Source organism: Pagrus major, chromosome 3 (assembly GCF_040436345.1).
Source record: "Pagrus major chromosome 3, Pma_NU_1.0".
In the NCBI taxonomy this organism is placed as follows: Eukaryota; Metazoa; Chordata; class Actinopteri; order Spariformes; family Sparidae; genus Pagrus; species Pagrus major.
Genome location: NC_133217.1, coordinates 20,931,625 through 20,957,086, shown reverse-complemented (window position 1 = coordinate 20,957,086; position 25,462 = coordinate 20,931,625). Strand labels below are relative to the sequence as shown.

General features: G+C 38.7%; 1 protein-coding gene across 1 annotated transcript; it reads left to right on the top strand.

The window, feature by feature from the left end:
- The first annotated feature begins 2,867 nt into the window (after positions 1–2,867).
- On the top strand, positions 2,868–19,007 carry sdhaf3 (succinate dehydrogenase complex assembly factor 3). The gene is made up of 2 exons (XM_073462831.1): positions 2,868–3,217; positions 18,647–19,007. The coding sequence occupies exons 1-2, from the start codon at positions 3,041–3,043 to the stop codon at positions 18,839–18,841; spliced, it is 372 nt and encodes a 123-aa protein (XP_073318932.1). The 5' UTR covers positions 2,868–3,040; the 3' UTR covers positions 18,842–19,007.
- Positions 19,008–25,462: the final 6,455 nt, after the last annotated feature.

Here is a 25,462-nt window from a genome sequence, read left to right as displayed (position 1 = left end):
CTTTAATGTGCTGTAGCGTTGACATCACCCTCCACTCACAGCATGGTCAGCTAAGAGGACTGCATGAGAGCGCTGCAAGCTAGCTTATTCAACATGACTGATGAGTGGTGATGATAGTAAGCAAACTACACAGAAAAAAAACCCATTTAAGATTACCGTATTATTTGCTCATAAAGTGCAGGATTCAGATGAATAATCTACAAAAAGAGTTGGCTTCATGACTTCATGTTCAGTGTGTCTTCTTCAGAAATACAGTATTTGATATCCAGAATGTTAATATCTTCAATGAAATTCTTAATAAATTAATAGTAAATAAATCAGATTTCAGATATCTACAATCCAGTTGTTACCAGTCAAAAAACAAAGTGTGCCATTTTATAATTTTATTATTATTATTGTTATTATTATTATCATCTTTAGGATATCTGTCAACAGATATCCACAATACATTTGTGTATCTGCAAGTGCATTCTTGTAAAATTCTAAATGTAACCTTATTTTTATTAGTCATTGGCAAAACTGTCCCTATTTATCTTTGGAAGAATGAACATATGGCTCTGTGAAATTACAAATGTGGATGGAAAGATGTGGATAATTAAAAAATCTTTTTGACACGGGAGAATGAAAGAATGTTATAGATAGGCTATTTGCAATCCAGTGCAGCTATTAAATGTTAAAGCGGTTTGCCGTAGTAATGTCCTTGAAGCTTCCACAGGTAAAATGCATATCAGGAAAATAACTACTTTCTATCAGTAGTAAGATGTTTGGGTAAAGTTTGCTGTCTGGGATTGGACAGCCTAAAGTGCAAAGATGTTTGAGATTTGTAATTACGCACCATCCAACATAACCACACATAACGACAAGCAGCAAACACACAGAAATATTCCCCATTGATTACAGGTCATTCCAGCTCGTCTTTGACCTCGTGTTCATGAGGAAATTGGGGGTAAAAATGGTAACAGATTGAGTCATTGGTAGACTATCCAAGAAAAATGTCTGCATTTAAAATATATGTTAATTTAAGCCCAATAAAACACAACATGCAGATTTTGTTAGGACAAGCCAATCTGTGAGGCGAAATGTACACATGTTTTGTATGTTGTGTGTTCAATGGACAGTGTCCTAGATCTATTACTTTCTTCAAAAACACAATACGCAGCACCTCCTCTTGTAGCACATCAGCCATAAGCATGCAAAACCCCTGCCTGTCTGTATGCACATGCTGTGAACCGTGGATGACTTCTTGCTTGACCGCGTCCTTGAAGTTGTTTTGTTAAAAAGTTAGACTCCAACAGAAAGAGAAGATCATCAGCCCAGTGCTGAAGGATTTATTCTTTCAAATTCCTCCCCAGCGCCATCACTGTACTGCCTTAACAAGTAGAGCACAATGAAATTAGCATTTATTCACTATCTGAGACATTTTATATATATATATATATATATATATGTGTATATATATATATATATATATATATATATATATATATATATATATATATATATTTATATATATATATATATATATATATATATATATTAGATTCATGCATTGTATCTATTTTTACCACATGTCTATTTTGAACCATATTTATCTTATTGTAACCATGAATTGTACCATGATCACATACTGAACTGCAGTCTCTATGACTGTTAAAACATTTTTTTATGCCATGTTTTTAATACCTGTATTGGCATTTTTTTTAACCCTTTAGATACAGTGTTATCGGAATATTGATAAATATCATTACCGAATATTTGAAATGGTGTCAATACTCATTTTTTGCAGTACTGATACACCAGTATGTGCTGTTTTTTTTTTTTACTCTCCTCTCTGACAGCAAGCAGACACTACACCGCTGTGGAGCCTACATATTCCCAGCTCCTCCAAAGGTAAATGAACTTAACACACAGTACACGAGCATTGTTATATTTATCTTTGATTAAAAATCTTAAATTTTATGCCCCCAATGTTGTGTCATTTATTTGCTGTGGTACTGAAAATGGTATCGAATATCAATATTTTTTAAGATATTGTATTGAAGATAGAAATTCCACTATCATGACAACACTAGTACAGTCTAAATAAATATGTTAAGCAAGTAATAATAATAATAATAATAATAATAATAATAATAATAGGCCTAATTATAATCTTTATTGTTTTAACTGGATTTTGTTAAAAGAGCACTTAAATGTATAATACATATATAGAGAAATATATCATAATGTAAAAAGTAATAGACACAAAAAAAAACAAGATTTGTGCATTCTGGGTGTTAAAGGCTGCAGATGAAATCACTGTGATGCCTCCAGGATATCCAGTGTGCAAGAGTTTGACCAGTAAAAGACAACATTGCACTCCTATAGAGTGCCGCAGGAAGGAGTACTAATGTTTTGAAATAATTTAGCACACAGTAATGGGTTTTGGGGTTAAATACCTGAAATAAGGTCTGTGATGAACACGAGCTAAATAAATAAAATATATCAGCAAATACCCCACATTTAAATTAAAAAGCGTCTATGTGTCTTAAAGAGCTCCGTTGCTAACAAGTGGCTCAATGACACTATAGAGGTTGCTGGGGACATTATGTAGGCCTGCTACAGACCACTTCATAATATAAGGGCCTGCAACAGCCACCGATGGATTTTCCCCCCTTTTATTTCACAGAGCATGTGATTTATAGATTGCTGTCGTGTTGTGAAGAGATTTTCAACAAATATGAAAAAAGCTGCCAGAAGAATGTACCAACCCTAGTGGTAAGTTGAGAGAATTTAGTTGGTTCCTTCCCCGTTGAGCTGCTGCTCCAGTCCACTAGGAGGCGGTTATATGACTATATGTTATATGAGTTAGTTTCCCGTGCAGAAGAAGAAGGTCCATATCCGGGATAAACAAGGACATGTGTTAAGTAATTATCCTTGTGAATATTGGTGTTTGTCTCTACCCTATAACGCCGTTATTTCGGTCAGTTTTTTTGGATTACAGGACAGCTGTTTAATTTAAACGTATACTGTGAGCTGTAAATTAGCAGTATTCGACGTCATGGCGGCTTCAGCTCACGTCTCCAGAGTCCGCTCAATGTACAAGAGGATTCTGGTCCTGCATCGGTTCCTGCCGATAGATTTGAAAGCTCTGGGTGACCAGTATGTCAAAGACGAGTTCAGAAGGCATAAAACGGCCTCACCCGAGGAGGTCAAGAGCTTCATGACAGAGTGGGAGGTAAACCTTTTCACATCCACGCGGCGCAGTAACCAAACCACATTTAAAAATGTCTCAATTTAAGGTTTCCTTGGATATTGAAGAGGGCGCCCAGTTTACGTTACACTTTACACTTCTGACGACTTCACTATGATCCAAATTTTCATCCGTCATATAATCTTTTTTCTTTTTATCTCAACTAAAGTCAAACTAAAACAACAGTCTCAAGTAACATTACGAAACTGCAAAATACAGCATTGTTGTTTTGTTTCGCAAAGTAAAGGTCTACACGCTGCGTCAAAGCTCTGCTGCATGATGCTAGCAATCATTCTGGAAAGTCCTGGTGGAGACACAGTAAATCTTTTATTTATTGAGCCTAAAATTGGTCAAATTCTCAAAATTTCAAGTTAAAAAGTGTGTAATCAGCCCATAAATTGTATGCAAGGTTTACTGTAGAATGTAAGATCCCCCTGAGTTGTTAAAGATTTCCCAGAAGAATCCCTGTGAATGTAACCTCAGTGTTAGTAGGCCTACCTAAGATAGGCTACTCCTTGACCTGACCTGTCATCACAGATGTTATTCTTGTGTTGCCCGTGTTATGTCAGTTGATCGCCACATGATGGCAGAGCAGCCTCAGTAACAGTAAGGTAACATTCACACCCTGTGTCAGAAGGATGACCAGTGATTCATGTGTAGAGCTCATCAAAACACACTTTACAAAGTAAAAGAAAAAATGCATCACTCTTAAATCCTTTTACAGAACATTGTGAGACTGCAAAATAATAACACAATCAGTGAAATTGACCCATAGAAATAAATTATGTTTTTACTGTGATTTTTGTCAAATCAGAGGTTTTTTCTTTGTATTTTAGATTCTGTAAAAAACATTGTATGTGTGTGTGTGATTGTATATATCTATATGTGTGTGTGTGTGTGTGTGTGTGTACGTATGTATGTATGTATATATATGTATAAACGAGAGTTGTTTGTAGCCAATTCAGTGTTCTGTCCGCTGACCATGGTCGCTTTACACGGACCACTGATCACTACCACTAAGACCGCTAAAGTTAGTGGTCCGGACCAGTTGGTGAGTGGTCAGTGGAGTCTTTTTTTGTGGTCTAATCCACATTCTCTCATTTCTGACCGTAAAAAAAAAGTCAGAAATCCTAACCCTTTATTTAGTATAGCCTACATTATTATCAAGATGCCAGATCATAATCTTGTTTAAAAATATCAATAATGCTGTTGCACCATGTATCCCTTTTCTATCTATCTATATATTTATGTGAATATTTAAACTTAATAAACATGAAAAAGTGGTATAGGGTCTGGACCAGTTACTTAGCAGTCCATCGTGTTGTTGGACCAGTTAGTGATCTGTGTGGTCTGGACCATGTGAGTGGCCACTTGTGTATGATGGACTGTATGGTGACAACAAGGACTGCACATACAGTAGGCCAAAGTGTAGGTAGATAAAGAGATCAATGCCATTCAGTTCATTCATTCATACCGTTCAATTCAAATCGCTTTATTGGCATGAACAAAAATATGTCTTTGCCAAAGCAATTTACAGAAGAGTTACATATATTGTAACGTGCCCCTAGCGGTAGTGACCAGTGGTCCGAGTACAGCGACCATGCCTTGTATTTCACATTCACCTCATCTGTTAACCCGCAGTCACCTTGTGAAAACCATGTGCATGCCTAGTGTAAAGTATGAGTGAGGTAGGCACATTCTCACCTCACAGTCTTCTTTAATAAATACAAGTTATGTTGGGGAAAAGGCGTGCTCATGGTTATTGTACATACATATCATTTATAAACCTGGCCCCTGATGTTTTTCCCAGCATCACTTTCTCCAGGTATGTAGTGATAAGTGATGCCAGGATAGTCTGATGTATCCAACTCCTCCTCACTGATCAGGTTAAATTTGAAATGGGCAGAGGTTTGAGCGTACTGCTGATTCTGATGTACAGTGTATGTTCATCTTTGGCCAGCAGGTGCTGCTCTTTCATAAATAATATAATATGTAATGATTACTTAATAACACATACATTAATAGCTGGCCTTAGAATAAAAAGATTAACTAATATTGAAACAGCCTTAGCCTAAGATTACTTTGTAACATAATATAGGGTCAGCAAGATACAGATGGTGTTGAGTCCTCTATGACTTTACACCTTGAGTTGTCCTCAGATTGTTTGAGAGAGAAAAAAAAACAGAGGTACACGCATGAATTTTGCATTTTATTATTTAATGATGCATTGTAATTTTGAACTTGTAGACCAGTTATTTAACTGTGTCACCCCAAAGCCTTTTCTGAAAGAATTTTTTAGATTCTGCAGTTAAGCTGACTACCGGCTTGTTTTTGTTGACAGAACTAAATCACTTTTTAATCATATCGAAGACCAATGAAATGCATATAGGTATCTGCTTATCACAAACGTCAATTGCTCATCTTTGAGTGTAAGTTTTATAGGATATAACATAAACTGGTACTGTTACTTAAATCGCATACAGACAATGCCTGTAAAAAGTACACACCCCATTGGATGTTTTCCCCTTTCATTGCTTTTATAAGTGGAATCATGGTCAATATAATTTGGCTTTTTTGACAAGAAATAGGCATGTCAATGAATTAAAAATATATAATGTGAAATAAATTATTAAGTATTCACCCCCTTCAAGACAGTATTTAGTAGATGCGCCTCAGGCCTCAATCACAGCACAGTCTGTGTGGATAGGTCTCAATCAGGCTTGCACATCTGGACACTGCAATTTCACTCCATTCTTCTTTGCAAAACTGCTCAAGCTCTGTCAGGCTTACCAAAGAACCTTCTTCCAGTTGACCTTGGAGTCTCCCACATGTCTTTGGGTGAACTCTAGTAGAGATTTAATGAGCTTTCTTCAACAGTGGCTTTCTCTTTGCCACTCTCCCATAAAGCTTTGACTGGTTTAGAACCTGGGCTACAGTTGTTGTATACAGAGTCCCTCCTAGCTCAGCTGCTGAAGATTTTAACTCCTTCATAGTCAAAGGTGTCTTGGTGGCCTCCATCACTAGTCTTCTTCTTGCACAGTCACTCAGTCTGTGAGGACGGCCTGCTCTAGGCAGATTTACACATGTGCCATATTCCTTCCATTTCTTAATGATGTATTTAACTGAACTCCGGGGATGTTCAGTGACTTGGAAATGTTTTTGTATCCATCCCCTGACTTATACTTTTCAATAACCTTTTCACAGAGTTGCTTGGAGTGTTCTTTTGTCTTCATGTGTAATTGTAACCAGGAGTACTGATTAACCAGTGACTGGACCTTCAGACACAGGTGTCTTTATACTACAATCACTTGAGACACACTTTAAAGGGGGTGAATACTAATGCAATCACGTATTTTACATTATACATTTTTGATTCATTGACATTAATTTGTAGAAATCTATTTTCACTTTCACATTAGTTTTTTTTGTAAGGGGGTGAATACTTTTTAAAGGCAATATATGTTTCCTACAGTTGAAAAGACACGCCCACTTGGAACGGCGGTAGCAGGGATGGAAAGCTATCTTTGTAGTGGTTCGGGACCACTGTGCGAGTAAAATGTGCACGTGATGGGAGGGTGTGCTTCGGCTCTAATGTGTGGATGAGTCGCTGATTTTCCACTATGGAAAATGACCTCATATCAGCTGCAATGAAAACGCTGATGTCTTTTGTTATTGCCGTGGCTCTAGCACTTGACTGTGGAAGTTGAGGTGCAAAGGTATTTGTCAGCGTTGTCTTTGGCCTTTCAGTGCTTTCATCATAGGCGCGGTTGATTTTAATAGAGAGCTGTGGTGGTTCTGTATATGTCTTTGCATAATGCTTGTGTTAGCTGTGGTGTACAGCACTATTTTCTAACAGTGCTTACATATTGTTTGTGTCTTGTCTGTCACTCTGTTGCTGTTTATTGTTTCCACCGGGTACTGGTCTGTTATGTACTGATATCATGAGACAGCTTTTCACTTCGACAAAATATATCATCATGTTTTAGTATCCTAATTGGATCTAATGTTGAAGCTAGTTGTAGCCTGGGAGAGTTAGGCCACAGTGACTGTTTGATTTTAAACAGTCATTAATACGAGCCTGACTCCAGCCTCAGAAGACCCACCTGGATTCATGTCCTGATGGGAGATCAGTATATCTGCAACATGTCCTCTTGTTCCCAAAACAATCTTCACCATGAAGTATGCCAGGTCTTTTTTTTATGTCGCTGTGGGGGAGAGCCAATGTTTTCCAGCACAATTACTCACTTCTGGGGGATGGCAAATCACCCATCTGCAGGTTATTTCTCTAATGAAGTAATGGTGATTGCAACTGGAATCCTGAGAGGTCTCTCTGTCATTGCAGTTGCTGTAAAGCTGCCAGAGAGAAGGCAGTCACTTTCATTATTGTTCTCTACTGTATATCAGTATGCATTGTTTTCAAACCCAGGATCCATTTGAATGGTCCCAATCGGGGGATGAGTGGCTTTTGTCATATTTACACACTGCTTTGGCTATATTTAAAATGGAAACATTTTGTAGGGAACCTTAGTTAAACTAAAACCACTGGGAAGCATTCATGACTGGATTGGCTTGGAAATGTACAGAGAAATGACAATACAGTCTTTACCTAATTGCTGTATCATCTAGCCAAACAAAGACAACAAAAATTCAAAGCTGTCCACATTAATTAAGTGCGTAAAACACCAAAGCTGGACTGTTGGCCCAATGCCAACATATAGTTTCATTGCAAGGGCTTTAATAGCTTTATATTTAATGGACCCTGGTTTAAGGGCCAAAAAAATCCATTTCTAATTTGGATTGTGAGCTAACTAAATAGATGCATTTAGAGTAGCAGCTACTGAGGTCCAAAAAAGAATTTAAAAAAAACATCATTGGTAAACTAACTCGATAAGAAATCCTGCACAGTTGGTAGTTCATTGTGTAATGTCTATTGCAGCCAATTTGTTGCAGAAAAGTTGGTATCAGCTTCAGTAGCATAGCCTCAGATATTGTGATGTGTAGGCCTTGCACATGATTTGCTTGCACAGGGATAACTTAACTCTGTAATTCTGAAATAACCCTGAAAGAAACCATTCCCCAGTTCTGTCCAATTAAATCTTATAATGTATTAAATAAATGGAACTGGTTTTATATGCAAATACTTCATCCACCCTATCCAAAGCCCCCATGATACCTTGCGCTAATTATGGCTGCGACTTATGTCGCGTCCTGCCACAGCGTTTTTCCATGGTAACAGGACGCTAACCCTCTTTCTGAGAGTGATTGGTATGGCAAAGCATTAATTCATGAAGAACTAGGCGTGCTACTTTATTGAGTGAATACTACTAACACTATTATTAACGTTCATCTAGCTTAGCTAACGCTTCTAAAGCCTTGAAAGTGCCACCAGTGCATCAGTTATTATAATACACTGTGGCTAAATATTGCTAGTTCTGCCGAGCACCGGGAAATGTAACCTGTAATTCCCCAGTGACCTCCCCAGGAAACTCGTGGTTAGCTGTTCAACTGAGCCAAAAACCCTGAAGGATTTCAAACAAGATGGTGCCTGGGCAAGGTAACTGGATGAAATGATAATAATGATATAAATATAATAATAGTGATGTTAATTAGCTTTGCTAGTGTCAAATTTAACATAATATAATTAGCTTTAGGCTAGAAATTAATTAATTAATTCGCTGTATAGATGGTTAATCATAATTACCAGTGGAGCTAATTCCTGCGGATGAAGTATGTACTTCATATGTATGTATTCGTATGTACTTTTTTGCAGTCAAGGGGTACACTACCAATCCAGTGTTTCCTATTGATTACCTAGACTATGACGGGCAGCCAAAGTCTACTTTGCCCCACTATAGTTTCGTGATGATCTGAAAATATTTTTACTTGTTGTTTTCTAACCTAACCTCTAACCTAACCGAGATCTCTAACCTCGTTTTTTGCGGCATTGCTTCAACAATATGTCTTTCCCTGCCAGTCAGTCAAGCCCCTCGCCTCTTGTTGTCCACGCACACGCGCTCTCTCTCACACACACATACTCCAGTCCAAGGCCTCGCAAATTCAAAATCATATTTTGTTTTTATAGCCCAAAATCACAATCACATTGCCTCAGTGGGCTTGATATCGTCTGTCCTTGGACCCTCGATTCTGGTTAGGAAAAAGCTGCCATATTGAAAAAAACACTTTTAACAGGGAGAAAAAAAAGATGGAAGAAAACCTCAGGAAGAGGCACAGAAGAAAGGATCCTTCTTCCAGGATGGACAGACATGCAATAGTTAATAAATTACGCCCCCTCCCCGTTATCAATGTTTACAACTTAAATGATGCAGAACTATTAGGAGCTTTCATCTCTCCTGTTAGATCCCGAGTTTACCCCCCTTCAGGAGGTACTGGACCAGCTCTCCGTCATAAAGGGTTAGGTCCCTAAACCAACAAGGTGTTACTTTAATATGGATTTAAATAGGGACTGCTTAAACTGGTAGCGAGGAGACTCGCCTAGCTTCTTCTCACTGCCTACGTCCGAACGTCTATCCTGCCTACCTCTGGCTTGGCACCTGACTTGAATAGTCCTTGAATCAGATACAGCCACCAGCCACGCCCGCTAACGACAGCTCTCCTCTAAATTATCTGTGCACTTGGTATGGTGCTAAGATGAATTTTAGGGGCTTTATGTAAACCCTAAGGGACTGTTTCAATTTGGTAGGCTAGAGTTACCTTTAAGAACCTTTAAGATATTTTGCACACTTATCACCTACTTTTTACTTCCATCAAAGAATCATAAAATCAGTGTCCACAACTTCTACTTTAACTACAGTTGAAGGTTTATTACAAAGTTTTAGCAAGGGCAAAGCAAACCGCTCAATTTGATCTCAATTACTATCAGTCATTATCAAGAATGCCTATTGATAAAGATCACAATTCAGCAATTCAGTATATAATAAAGATTACTCTAAAAGCGCTGAGGCTGGTTAAAATACTTAGATGTAGTAGCGACTGAGAGGGTCAGGCTGTGGATCCAGTATGCCCATCCCTTTCTGCTGAAAGTCCAAGTCCTTGTGATAACTCACGACCCCGTTCGAGGTCCCCAAATTTCCTCAAAGTCCAAACTTCATGCCATCAGAGTAAACAAAAGAACTCCAGTATCCAAATTATAATCCACAGTTGGTTGGAAAATGGTTAGTTCTCCTTGTGCTCTGTTATCCTTGGATCCAACTGCGAATCTCTTGAAGTCCATTCTGCGATGATAGGCTGCTCACATACATACCATAATCCAAGGTAGGAGAGCGGAAGAACATCGTCTCCTCTGTTGCTGCGTTTTTTATACTGTCTCAGCTGGCCATCTAATGCTTAAGACCGAGACTTTGCGTATTTCCTTATAAGGCTTTGCAGCCACTTCCAGTAGTACGATGACGTACTGGTCAACTTTATTTCGTACAATGTATTCAAAGTACATTTATATCAATGCAGGGCCCACACATCGATAGAAACCAATTTCTGATTCATATTGGTGAATCTTCCCTAAAAACTATCCTACTGGCCATGAAAGGAAAACAACACCATGAGAAAGACTTGTAGGAACAGTTATCATGCAAACAGTAATGGTGAATTGATGTGCTAGCTTGCAGTCCACTTCACTGTAGTCCATCAGTCTGTCTTGCTAACCTAGCTGGGTAGTCTATTCCTTCTGTGTCTGTGCTTTATTTGCAGCCACAGCTTAAATACAACTGATGTTATTTCTTACATTCGATAAGTGCTAACGGGCAACTGTGTTTACAAACTGCAGCTTGGAAGACATAACTCGTCACACATGAGTGTGCGTTGATATGCGCGTGCACAGACTTGTGTTTTTTTAAAATCACCATCAACCAGGTATTTTTACTGTGTTGACTTCAAGGTTTACTGTCTTTGCATGAGACCGTTTTTCATTGGGTTATGGAAATGTGCAAGTTAGAGCTTGTAATGGCTTGGTGCGTTGCATACTAGATGATGTCATGTTTTGTGTGTCTGGACAAAATATGAATCTTAAATCTTAGTTCCTTAGCCCAAATTCTTTGAACTAATTTCTGACATTAACAGCACAGCCATACTTAAAAAAAGGCTGTCTTGTGACAGTTGGCTTTTTCTTATAGGATTTTCAAATTGAGCAGGGCTCCATGAACTCACTATGAGATCAAACGTCTTAATGATTAAATAATTTATGAATGCAAATTTCTATTGCAATGAATTTTGCACTAATCCATCCAAACCTGTTGAAATTGGGACTATCCCAGACTTGCTGTATTGGTTTCAATGCTGCTAGTGGATTATGTCAGAAATTAGATCAGAGAAGTTTGACATTGTGAAAGTGTTTTTGTGTATTGGGCTAAGGAATTAAGATTAATATTATGTCCTGACATAAGGAACATGACATCATCTATGCAACAAACCAAACTATTACAAGCTGTGACTTGCCAATTTCCAGGCCTCAAATGAAAAGCGGGCTCAATATTTATCGGAAAGATAAAAACCTTGAAGTCAACACAGTTCAAATGTACAAAAAAAATGCTAATATCAAAAAAAGTATTAATAATGGAGTAATATAACATGTAAGAGTTTTTTATATATATATGCAATAAATATCAACACTTTCACATTTTTCATCTAGAAGTTTTGAGGAAATTAAAAAAATCCTTCTTGTAAATTCTACAGTCAAAATAACCCAAAGAGGCTTAGAGAAGATTTTCAGCTCCCTAGCTATATTTAGCAAGTTATGTTGCAATTGATTATTTATGCAGGACCAAATAACTTCTAGATGTGAAAAAACTACATTTATACTACACAGGACCAAAATTTGGTTGCAAAAGAGTGAAAAATAGTGATGTGAGAAAGTGTTGACAGTTTCTTCATTCTGGTAAAAAATGACTTTCTGCCATTAATTCGATTACTGTAACCATTTAGCTACAAGTATTTAAATTAATACATGTTGCCAAGTTTCCTTAGGGTCTCTTGGATGTTCAGGACAAATTTCAGCCCAATCTAGTGAAAAATAAGCGATCTGTGAGGTTTACAATGTACACTGCCTGGCCAAAAAAAAAGTCACCACCTGGATCAAACTAAGCAGATAGGTCAGAGCCTTCCATTGGTTAATAACTGCAGTGATTAATATGTTTCAGCTGGCAACAAGTTATTTAATCTAACTGATGCAGTGAGGAGCTTCTGATTTCTTAAATAACCATGTGGGAAGACAAATCCTGTGGCCGTGGAAAAGATGTTTCAGAAGGGTCAAATTATTGGCCTGCATCAAGCAAAGAAAACAACTAAGGAGATTACTGAAACTACTACAGTTGGGTTAAGAACTGTGCAACGCATTATTAAAACCTGGAAGGACAGTGGTGAACCGTCATCTTTGAGGAAGAAATGTGGTCGGAAAAAAATCTTGAATGATCGTGATCCGAGATCACTTAAATGTTTGGTGAAATCAAATGGTAAAAAATCAACAGTAGAACTCACGGCTGTGTTTAATAGTGAAAGTAAGAGCATTTCCACAGGCACAATGTGAAGAGAACTCAAGGGACTGGGACTAAACAGCCGTGTAGCCTTGAGATAACCAATTATCAGTGAGGCTAATTGGAAGAAAAGGCTTCAATTTGCTAGGGAGCATAAAGATTGGACTTTTGGCGGTTAAAGTGATGCACCCATCATGCCTGGTGCCTACCGTACAATCCTGTGGGGGCAGTGTTATGATCTGGGGTTGCTTCAGTTGATCAGGTGTAGGTTCAGCAACATTATGTGGCCAAAACATGAGGCCAGCTGACTACCTGAATATACTGAATGACCAGGTTTTTCCATCAATGGATTTTTTCTTCCCTGATGGCACAGGCATATTCCAAGATGACAATGCCATGACCCATCTGGCTCAAACTGTGAAAGAGTGGTTCAGGGAGCATGAGACATCATTTTCACACATGGATTGGCCACCACAGAGTCCAGACCTTGAGAATTTTTAGGATGTGCTGGAGAAGACTTTACACAGCGGCCTGACTCTCCCATCATCAATACAAGATCTTGGCGAAAAATTAATGCAACTCTGGACGGAAATATATGTTGTGACATTGCATAAGTTATCAAAATGATGCCACAGTGAATGCGTGCCGTAACCAAAGCTAAAAGCGGTCCAACGAAATATTAGAGTGTGTGACTTTTTTTTTGGCCATGCAGTATTAAATGCTGAAATTCAGCTCAGAGGCCCAAAATAAAAAAAATCCACAACTTCAAAAAGTATTTGGAGTACAGCTATAGGATTTTGCAAGCTTGCATGTATTTAACATAAGTGTCAACATGATTTTTTTGGGGGGGAAATCCAAAATTCTGGATTTTGGGTGAGTTGGCATGGAATCCAAACCATTATCTTCCTGACCCAGCTAGCTAGTTTGTTGCCTAACCCTAACCAAGTAGGTTTCTTGCCTAAACCTAACCAAACCGTGACTTAAAAAACGAAAATGTTCTTTTAAGTACCTAAAAAATACATTTACTAAGTCTGAAAGTAAAACTCAAAAATGTATAACCACAGAGGGGGCATGAACTTTGGTTGCCTGCACCACTTTCTGTGTGTATTTTTTAAATGAATTATTTTAGATATTGTCATTTCATGGACTTTATTAGGATCTCCATTAGCTTTGTCAAAGCAGAGGTTATTCTCCGTAGGCTACAGTCACACACCACATTAATAGACAACATAAAAATCAAATTCCCACACACCAAATTCTATTCTGTAATGAAAACTTTCACAACACACACCCTCTCTTCTGACTGCTTCCTGTGTCCCCTTTTTCTCTCCATCTTCTTCTTCTTCTTCTTCTGTCCATTCTTTCAAGACAAGGTGAATTTCCACTGCTTCTGCCCTTCCTTACAAAAATACAGAGGAGTGGGAACAGACAAGGAGCAGGACTCAGAATGAGATTACAAGCACTGAGTGTTCGGTGTGTAATCCAGTTATTTCAGAGGCACCCATGGGAGTTCAATGCTTCTAATAAATCGGCTCCATTGGGCCAAACAAGCTCTCCCAAAGAGACAGAGAGAAGTGTAAGGAACAGGGAAAGATCAGGGAGTATGTATGTTATAGCCCAAAATCACAAATTAGCTATATGGAAAAAATTATATTTAGTCAAGTCATCCTGGGTATATGAGATAAGCAAGATAAAAGAATAATTTATCCTGTCAGACCTTGCTGTTAGGCCACTAAATGTCCATCCAGAGTGATGAATAGGACATTCAAAATTGACTCATTAGCGTTGCAGTTAGGCGAATCCTTGTATTTTGCCTATCAGAGTATCTCAGCATCACTCACACTGTGACCCCAATGCAGTTTTCACAGTAACACACTAATTTTCACTCACATTTGCAAGTGAGAAAAGTGTGACAACAGAGCCCAGCTTTCATTAAGGAAAGCAGAGCTGTAACCCAAGCAGGCTGAGAACCAAACACATTAAGGTTAAGGTGGGCCTGGATTTGGATATGCTTTATCTTTGCCGATACAAGTCTATTGAAATGTGCCTAGAACAGTTGCGATAATGATCCAATGAATCAATTTGGGACATCTTTGTGTATAACCATTAGCTATAGATAGTCAAATCCTTGACATAATTACCCCTGACTGAATTACAGTAGTGTGGGACTACACAAAGTAAAAAAATGTATTTAAATGAACTTGGAAGTTCAAACCAAACAGAATTACCTATTAAAATGATATTGTCCTACCATGACATTACTGCATGACTCAGGTGACTGTCCCAGAAAAAGATGGCAGCATTTTTTCCTTTAGGCTTCATCAGATGTTCTTAGGATAAAACCAAAGTGACGATGATACCAGAAGCCTTAACATCACGTGGCAGACCCCTGGTAATGTTATGCCTCTAGAGACAATAAGGTTGAGACGACACACATTCACTCACACAGACTTATCCAACAAAGCCTTCAAAGATTAAGTAAAAAGTACAAACACAAGTGTACCAAAGTGTTGGAGTATTCCTTTAAGCTGTAACCCCTACTGCCTCGAGGTTATTTCCCCTTGGCAAATGTTCAACATAATTACATTATGTGCAGGAAAATAGCCTCTAAGATAAATGGCTTGTTAGTTGCTTACAGTGAGAGGGTTCTAAAAAGGCAAGATGCTTTGTGAATGGCAAACAGCATAAAATCCTGTGTACATTCACAACTAAAACTGTGTGTTATTAAATGTCTCAAAACGACAAGATCTCTGTTGTATATTTTGATTTGCGTACTTGGATGATCCCAGATGTTTCCAAAAACGTTCAAACCCAGAAATCCATAATTTTATTCAAGGTAACGTATTCAGAGTGAAGAAGGAAGTTGCGATCTTAACTAAAAATAACGGGAATTAAACCTTAAAATAACCATGAACATTTCTGCTTGAGTTATGTTTGTAGATCTTCATCAGCAATGGTAGTTTAACAATAAGGACATAAACTTCCATTATTCCTTGCTACTTGTGTCCTTTTCTTTGTTTTGATCTGGAGACCCAATCATACTGTGCCTTTAACAGATTTGCATCAGCAAGGTTCTCCAAAAGCAACGGAAAAGCTGTCATTATGTGTGACTGCTGTAAACCATCACGTTAATATCTCAGTCATCATTATCAAACTTCAGAGGGATGATTGATCTATAGAGCTCATATTGAAAAAAAAGAGGGCTTCTCAGTTCAGAATCAAATGAAAAGATCATTAACAGGGAAGTAAAGGTTCCAATGTTAAGAAAAGAATGATAAAATTCAAAACTCATTATTAATTTTTCAAATAATAATATAATAATAATTCAATTAACTTTAGAAGTGCAAATGCACATTTTACAGAAAGCGGTGTACACTTCAAAATAGTTGTAAATTTAGTAAATATGTATTTATCATTTATACATTTGGCCCCAGATATTCTCTGTGTTTTAGGGATACAACAATACAGTTAGCCCACGGCTCCATATGTACCTCAGTTTTTGGATCACGGTTTCGGTTTGATTTAGTATGCATGTTTTGTGCGAGGAGAAGAAAAGCTACAAAGTAAGCATACACAGATTAAATCATGAAAAAGGAAGGCATATCCCAATGCCCAACAGAATGGGTGCTGAGTCTAGTGAAAACCGATAGATCCACATACCAAGGTGCTCCAAGGATTTTTATTGCTTACTGTTTCGAGCATTAATCTTTTCCTTACACTTTCACCTCTGCAAACTTCTGGAGATGACCATGGACCTGCTCAGGATGATTCATATACAGCACTGACAGCTCTGACTTGCCACACATAGACTGAGGTTAACTGGACAGTTAATTTTGAAGGTAGAGGAGATCTATGTGTTAAGATTGGCCCTGACTGATATCAATGCTGTAAATTGAAGAATATAACCTAACCTAAACAATAATCTTTTGATTTCGTTCCACTCTAGGACTAATTGTAATAGACTAGGTGAGAACTAAAAATGTGCCGTCATTTGCTGTGGGAGGATCCATGACACTGCCACATCTGTTAGCTTCAAACCTTTGAGGTTAAGTAACAATTGCAGTCTTATTTGTGTAGTTTTGGCCCTGATTTCTCTCCATAATGCTCTCCTATTTCCCTTTTGGCATTCTGGTTATCTCCAGATGATAGCTAGCAATAGTGGGTAGAGAAGACAGTGTGGTCATCTACTGGGTCTAATGATATTATAATGTTACTGAAATTTCTAACTTGAAACAACTTTGAGGTTAAAATACAAACTATGAACCTTGTTCACTTTGTTTATAGTGAGTCACATTATACTCTCACTCACGATACATGACAACAAACTGTTACCAGTAATAAAATACGTCAGGTGAAGTACACCTTTTATTCAAGAAAATGTGTGAAGGCCAAAGTTTCCAATCAGAGAGCTTGTTAGTTGCTTAGTTGCCAGTTAATTGCCTCTCAAGTTAGACATGAACATTTAAATGAAGGCAGAGGTGTGCAGTGGAAAATTTCATTACGTGAACAGGCTACCATAACGAGATCTGACTTGGTATACTTTTTGGAAACCAAATTCTTTTGTTGTTGTGTTAGCAATGCTAAACACTGCCAAATGGCTATAGAGATTTTAATTTGAACGGCGATCAGAACAATTTACTATTGTACTGGATTACTACATTTTCCTTTTATTACTTAAAATAATTTTGATTCTACAGAGATGGTGGTGGGTATTTGGAGTCCCTATCCTGCCACAGTAAGGGCTGGGCTGTTGAACTAGCTTATGGTTGTGGTGGGGCGCATGTTATCATTATCAAATCATAATCTTGTTAACTAATTAGATGGATGTGCTTTGATGAGAAGGGGCTTAACAAAATCTTTCACTGTGGAAAACAAGACTTTAATAATATAAGATAAAGCTGACTTGATTTTCTGTTAGACGTTTCTCCTCATACCTTTCGTAGCCCTTTCCTTACAGCGCACAGCTACTTCTTTGCTAGTAGCCTGGGTCAGAGGATTTACATCCAACCTTATAAGGCTTGATTTATGCTTCTGCATTGAATCGACAAAGTAGCCTCAGCGTAGGTGCATTCCCTATGCAGTAGCCTGGCATGCACCTCCCCAGTGATGTAACTGCACGTCGCAGCAACATGGACCGCAACGATGGTGATTGGTCCACTTGGTAGAATCGCATTTTCTGGCTTCTCCTCTGGTGCTTAGTTCCGGTGCTAATACCAGGGATTGTGACCTGTAGTTTGCCCAATAAACACACCACACTCATCAGCTGTTGCAGTCCTACCTGACCTGCCGGCCGTTGCACCTCTTGGGTTATACTTCTCCCCTCCCCTAACCGCTGTTTACTGCCGAGTGTCTCTGGGCCAGAGAAAGGATAAAGGCTGGATATCCGAAAGGCAGGCTGCCCCTCCATGAGCAGCCGGTGGCAAACGCTGGCTTGCCAAAGCCAAGATGTTTAGGCTTGGTGTGTATGGAGAGGCAGCCCTCCCTGCAGTCACTGTGACTGTACACTCTCCAAAGCCCAGAGACATAACTGCGAGCCGAATGGTTCGGTGTGATTAAAGGGGAAAAGTACGAAGCAGTTCACTGTAGTTTTGTACATTTGTTGTGGACTATTTTCAGAATTGGATTAACCCACATACGCCGATCTAATGAGTATTTGGGGCAGCAGGATGGTGTTTGTGGGATTCATGTATTTTTAATAATTTCTGGACAACAATGGAGCTCTGGCAAAGAGGAAGATATGACAGACTTCGATAAACAAACAATACTTTTTTAAAACGTTTCACTTACATTTTTGTTATTACATTTCACTGAATATCCAGCTTGAACCATATTTGTACAAGTCACACTGTTATGTTTTTAATAAATCTGAAAGTGAAGACGGGGTGAAGGACCAGGTGCTAAACACTTCTGCTATTCCTCTTCCTCCCTGCAGAGCTATAAGGACACCCTGCAGGCTCAGGTACTGGAGTCAGCAGGGGAGCGACTCAGCTCAGTCAAGTTCGGGACTGACCTGTCGGATGGGAAACTTAATGACTTCCAGGGGGATCAGATAGGCCAACTGTATGAACTCATGCTGGAATCCACCAAACCCAACAGACAGTTTGACATCCAGGAGGACAGAAAGTGAAGCAGCAGGCCGCAGAAATATTCTCGGACAAACAACAAACAAGGTTCTCTGATGTATTCAGAGCACTAATGTATTACCTCTAAATGTTTCAGATGAACAGTGGTACTCAAAGCCTGAGTAGAAGCTTTTAACAATATTTGATTATATTAAAGTGCTGTGTAATATCTTGGTGTTCCTCTGCTTGTCTCTTTTACTGTGACAAAAAACGGTTCCTCATGCTCCTCCACAGGTGCATTAAGGTGGCACTAATGAGTTTCCTTTGTCAACTTTATTTGCATCAATCCGATTGTGAGCTCATGGTTGTGAAAGAAAGGCAACGAGATGTGTCTCGTCGGCAGATGCACCCAGAGCTCACATCAGTAATGCCTCTTTCAGCCTCAGTGGTGATGTTGCCATTGTTGGGGTGAAGCCCTCATTATCCATGTGGAAATCTGAACAATTGAATCCTCTCACACAAAAAGGCCATGGGCTGCGCGTTGAGGAGGAGAGACGGGGGTGTTAGAGCTGTTATAAAAGTCAACTCATGGTTGTTGATGCACCGATTGCCTCCCACAGAGTTCAGACATCAAAGTGATTTCTCCGTAAATGAAGACTAATCAGGCATGCACAGCTACAAAGAGTCTTTGTCCTGCATCTGTTTCAAATATAATGCTTCTTTGAACCCCTGCCTCCCACTGACTTATCGTTTGTCTTCTGATACGTCTTGTTTTCGTTGTCCTTTCTGAAATTTCAGGACAATACGTCATGTCTGCAATTCCTCATAAGGCGTGATTGCCATAGGAGTTAGTATTCAAATTCGATTTGAAACTCAAACTCTTGGAAAATGCTCTTGAGCTGGATGATTTTTCAAAATCAACACAAGTTTATTAATACATTTAGCCATTTTCCCCACATACTTAAAGGAATAGTTCACTCAGAACGAAATTCAGTCATTATCGACTCACCCTCATGCTGATGAGAAGTCCGGTGTAGTTTCTTATTCCTCAAAGTGCAGCTGGAGACCCGCGGGGGTACCCTCCTGCTGCAATAATCCATATAACGGGCGTCAATGTGCCCGAGACAAAAAGGTCCATAAAACTACACAAAAACTTTGTAATATTCCTCCATACTGCTCGTCCGCTGCAATCCAAGTGTCCTGAAGTAGCGACATCCAGAGTTTACTCGAAACAACGTCATTTAGTAAATTTTTACAGCCTAAACAGTCACTATACTGTATTTGTCTGGAGGCACGCTCCCACGTGCACGTGAGTCTCCCTCACAGCGGTTTGCACTACGGAAACCGCGCCAGACAAGATCAACAGAACTCGCGATAGATACACACCGGTATTTACATCCTGCTGTGAGCGACCGAGCGACACACAAACACAAGAGGGATCTGCCTGCACTAGTGATTTGAAACTTTGACACTCACAGCAGGATGTAAATACCGGTGTGTATCTATCGCGAGTTCTGTTGATCTTGTCTGGCGCGGCTTCTGTAGTGCGAGAGGCGACCTTTTCGTCTCGGACACCATTGACGCAGTTATATGGATTTTTGCTGCCGGAGGGTACCCCCGCGGTTCTCCAGCTGCACTTTGAGGAATAAGAAACTACACCAGACTTCTCATCAGCATGAGGGTGAGTCGATAATGACTGAATTTCGTTCTAGAGTGAACTATTCCTTTAAATAAACCTCTGACATGAATGTGATGGCAGTTTTACATGTTGGTCTCATGTCTGTATTTGGTCGGTCTTAGTAACATTTCTGTGAAATCGTAAACATGGGAATGTTGGAACTGAATACCATAAGGTTACCTTAAGGCTGCAGCAGTAAAAAAAAACAAAAAACACACACAATAGAGGTGGTTGCATTCACAATATTAAATCATCTGATTAGAAATTCCAACTTAATTGCTTACATGGATGCTAAATAAAGAATGTAGTTTTTTTAACAGGTATAACCATATACCGAGATATAACAGAAGAAGAGTAAGATTTTTTTCACCCAACTTTATTGAAATGTATTGATTTGCTCTGGCTGCTAATACCATTTTCAAGATGGACTCACATTGTGTCCTGGGACCAATATTTGTTCTTCTAGTTCGGTGGATTTGGGCTTCATTCATCTTCTCAAACATTTTTTTAAACAACTTGTTTCGAGCCTGTTGACCATCGAGACATTCAACAACCTTTAACTCTTAAGATCTCCAACCAGAAAGTTGTATCGGCCACAGACGAGTTCTGATTTGCTACTGCCATGTTTCTGTCTCTCTTGGAAACACCTAATGTTACCTCCATGTGAGGCAAACATGCACAGAAATAGATTTATTCCAACCAGAGAGAAATGGTCAGATTAAGCGTTTACATGGTTATTTGGCACCATTTTTCTTCCTCTTTAACAGATTATCAAAGGTTTACAGCACCCCTCTTCATCTGATTGAAATTTCATTCAGATTGCGCCAGATTGGATCAGTCTTTTCTGATTGTGGAGGCTAAATAAGGCATTTTTATTCTGATTGGGCTATTATTATGATTATTAGTGGAATATTAGGGTCCATGCAAACACAGCTTGTGACAGATTAACTCCACTACAATCAACATTTTCACATAAATAATGGATCACAGGACTACTTGTATGTGAAAGTTGTCAATAGTGGCGAGGCCTCAGATTTACCAACTGATACGGCACTTATCCACAGCTCTAGGTTTTTAGTTTCTTTCAGCTCCATTGGTCTGGAGACACCATGGTGAACGTTGGATCAGACTGTGATTTCAATTTTTTACTTTGATTTTCGGTGTGATTTTGAATCCAGCCCTCAATGGGTTGATGATCTTTGTTTCCATTGACCGTTGTTACGTCATTTTGTTCTCAACAAATCATACAATGTACATTAGAAAATACTTTCAACTTGAATAATTCGTTCATCGAGATCTGATGTGTGATTGAAGTGTTCCCTTAATTTTTTTTGAGCAGTGTATATATAAAAATAAAATATATAAAAAAAAAATCAGCTTTGCGAATGTTTTATGAGGAAGGTATTGCACTCAACATGCAAAAGAGGTAAAAGAGACAGGTCCCAGCTTTAGTGCAGGGATAGAATTAGTATTTGTGATATATGTCATGGTATAATGGGAACATTCGCTTTTAACAATCACCGAGTACGTCCAATCCAATCTCTTAATGAAATCAGTGATTAATATCAGCTGTGAAAGGACCAAGCTCTAATTGATTGAAGGATAAAAAGCAAGGCGGTGCTTTTAGTAATTGTTCAACATGACCTCCATCACTTCCCCTGGCACTTGATAATAAGCAGCACCGTATGTCACCAAGTGGATACTTGCAGTGTGAATCTGGTGGTTCCTGCAGAGAGCAGTGGGTGAGAAAGCAACATACTTGACCTGCAATCAGCATGAGAGTAATAACTAATGATTAAAATTACTCTGACAAAAACATTGTTTACCAATGAAATTAGGGGAGATTGCAATGCATTCTGGGTATGATGTGGACCTCTAGCATCCACAGATTAAAGTTAACTTTTCTGTTTGTTCAACAGTGAAACTCGTGATTGACTCTTCATTGTTATTCACATTCTTCCCTAGGCCCTTGAAGACTCAGTCTCATAAAAGAGTAATTGAGTAATGGAGTGGCCTTTTTTATGGCGGCAGGAATTTACTCGGGGGAGAAAGTTAACAAGGACTTGTTAAAAGACCAACAGCTGAAAGTCTAGAGCCTTGTCTCAGGCCCCGAGAGGTTGCTGTATTCATTACACACTTCCATACTAAAGAAATGGACTGAACAAACAAAACAAAAGTAGCACTATAGAGTGCGGCAGGAATGATATATTTTAACCAAACCAAGAAGTTAGCATCGCCCTGGTTCCCCCGTCAGAAAGCCTACACCACTTTATTGACTTTGGAAGCATAAATGCAATCACCAGAAGTAAAAAGCTAACATTAGGCTGTAAATGAACTACATTGTGGTCATGACGTCACCACCACTAAGAGTCTTACGAAACTGTACTATACACACACTACTATAAATTGATCAATCTACAAGTTGTAAATTTAGAGTTAGAATAGCATACAACTAAAATGCACCTGTAAAGACTGACAAGTGAGAAGTTGAGTCTCCATGTTCACCTGATGATGTTTTATGTCCCGACAACCTCTGTAGTCTCATTTAGACACTTGTTAGCAACTGACTTTAAGCCATGTTAATGCCTTTCAATGTTAAATGAGGGGTAGGGGAGACTGGTTATGGTTGTAACATGGTTGAGTTGTAACACCACCATTTCCACCAATCAGGAATAAGATAGGAGTCACATGATCATTTCAGTGTGTACCCACTTCCTCCCCGATCCCACATGGTGGTTGTCAAGGCTGGAAACAAGTGCATGCAGATTCTACAGAGGAAAAACTGATTTTGAGTTAAAAAGTAAAATTTTTGACCAAGACTATATTTTGTTTAATGCTATTGCAGATAAAGTCACATGACTTAGATTAAATTGGAGTTTCTCGGGCAAAATGTAATGCATTTTTGCCCTGCTAATTTCAAACCACTATGCTAATACAACTAGCTAAACAATGGCTGACGGGGCGGGGTGGGTTGTAAGGCATCTTTAAAAAGTTGATAACATGATACCACTAAAACATTTTATTGATTTTAATAATTTAGCAAAATGCCTAGGCAGTGGAAAAGAAAGACTGACGAAGGTGTGCCTGCCAGTGTTTTAAAAACAGCATCTGATGAGGCCACAAAGAAGGGCAAGTCAGTCAGATCAGTTGCGAAGGCACATGTGATCTCCCACTGCTCATCAAGTGGAGAGAGTGTGGGGATCCCCTCTCCTACAGGAGCTGACACACTCTCACTGTGCACAGAGATGAGCTTTTCAGCACATCTTTCACTTTGACGTGCATCACAAGTTTCAACCACACAAATGTGGAACTTTCATCTCAGTAAACCTCATTTCGAAGCACATCGCATGATGTGGCATCTGTTTTTGCTTCTCTTGTCTAATTGTTACAACTTACCCCAGCATGTGTTAAAACCTACCCTGGTGGTGGGGTAAGCTGTAACAAAGGAACACCATGTATTTGACATCAGCTCACAAAGTCTATGATATTCTTGCAGAGGTTTGAATTGGTTCCATTTGTATTATACAAATGTGGGTACTTTGTATAAAAGTTTGAGAACAATAGCCAAAAAAATCAATGAGTTACCAGTGCTGAAGCAAAAAGTGTTACAGCCCTACCCTCTCTCCCTATTACTGACATTTTTCATATCGTAGAACAAAACATGAGATCGTGTTAACCACAGACTTTATTTCAGGCATTTAGCAGAAAGCAGTTTAATAAACCTATTGACTTTGGAACGAGGGAACTGGAAGTGCGAATGTGCTGACTTATTTCAAGTTTTTAGGACTCATTCTTGTGGCACTCTATGACATGGACCATGTGTTGAGATATTTTAGCCACACAAAGCAGACTGCTTTCATAGTCAACCCATATGTTCATTTTTCCGATAAGGACGGGCTAATCAAATCAAATCAGTTTTATTCATATAGGCCAAAATCACAATCACATTGCCTCAGTGGGCTTTACAATCTGTACAGTGAACAACATCCTCTGTCCTTAGACCCTTGATTCGAGTGAGGAAAAACTCGGCATATTGAGAAAAAAAAAACTTTTAACAGGGGAGAAAAAGATGGAAGAAACCTCGGGAAGAGCCACAGAGGACGGATCCCTCTCCCAGGATGGACAGACATGCAGTAGATGTCGCATGTACAGAACAGAACAACAAAATCACAGTTTATTTTGTTGTTCTGTAGTCCAGTTGACTACGATACAGCAAAAAAGGATCAAAATTGTTACAGCAGAACTACACATATTATCACTAAACATCAACCTATACTCAACCTGTCTAGTGGTCTCAGCTATGGTTAAGAGGTGTCAGTTGTCACAGTCAGTAATCGTACACCATCCACACAAGCAGTGCTCTTTTATTGGACTGAACATTACGCAAATTGGTCAATACACACCCAGACTAAAGTAATCACCTGGAAAAGTATCCATTTGACAGGCAAGCAGAAAAAAGTATTTCCACAGGGACAAACATGGGTTTTGTACTGGCTGCTGGTCAATTACTACACCATAAACCAGGGCTGTGTCTAGAAGTGTGTGTAACATGAGAGGGAAAAAAAAATCAATATTCCACAACAGCTTCATTTGCAGCATTATGTGAGCTGCATTCACTTAGAGGGATAATCCCCAAAGTGTCAACTTGCTAATCAATTGGAACCAATGTGAGTATACAGAGGTCTTATTGCTTGGTCTTATGCTGAGAGGCAGAAGTGGAGACAACCTGGGTAGGGGTCAGAAATACGAAAAGTAGACTGAGCGTAAACGTAGGATGACTCAGCTCTTGTGGGGTGACTGGGTGAAAATAACTGGTACTTTCAGGTTCATATTTATTTTCAATCAACTAAACAACGGAAGTAATTCCTGACGGGTCATGAAGGTTAAATATATATATATATATATATATATATATATATATATATATATATATATATATATATTTAACCTTAGAGAATTTTTTTTTATTTATTTTTTTTTATTTTTTTTTATTTTTTTTTAATGTGGT

Excerpts from the sequence above, each read along its gene's own strand:
- sdhaf3 (XM_073462831.1), top strand. The coding sequence starts at position 3,041 with ATGGCGGCTTCAGCTCACGTCTCCAGAGTCCGCTCAATGTACAAGAGG. Across the intron at positions 3,218-18,646 it reads GCTTCATGACAGAGTGGGAG|AGCTATAAGGACACCCTGCA; the intron begins GTAAACCTTTTC and ends TCCTCCCTGCAG.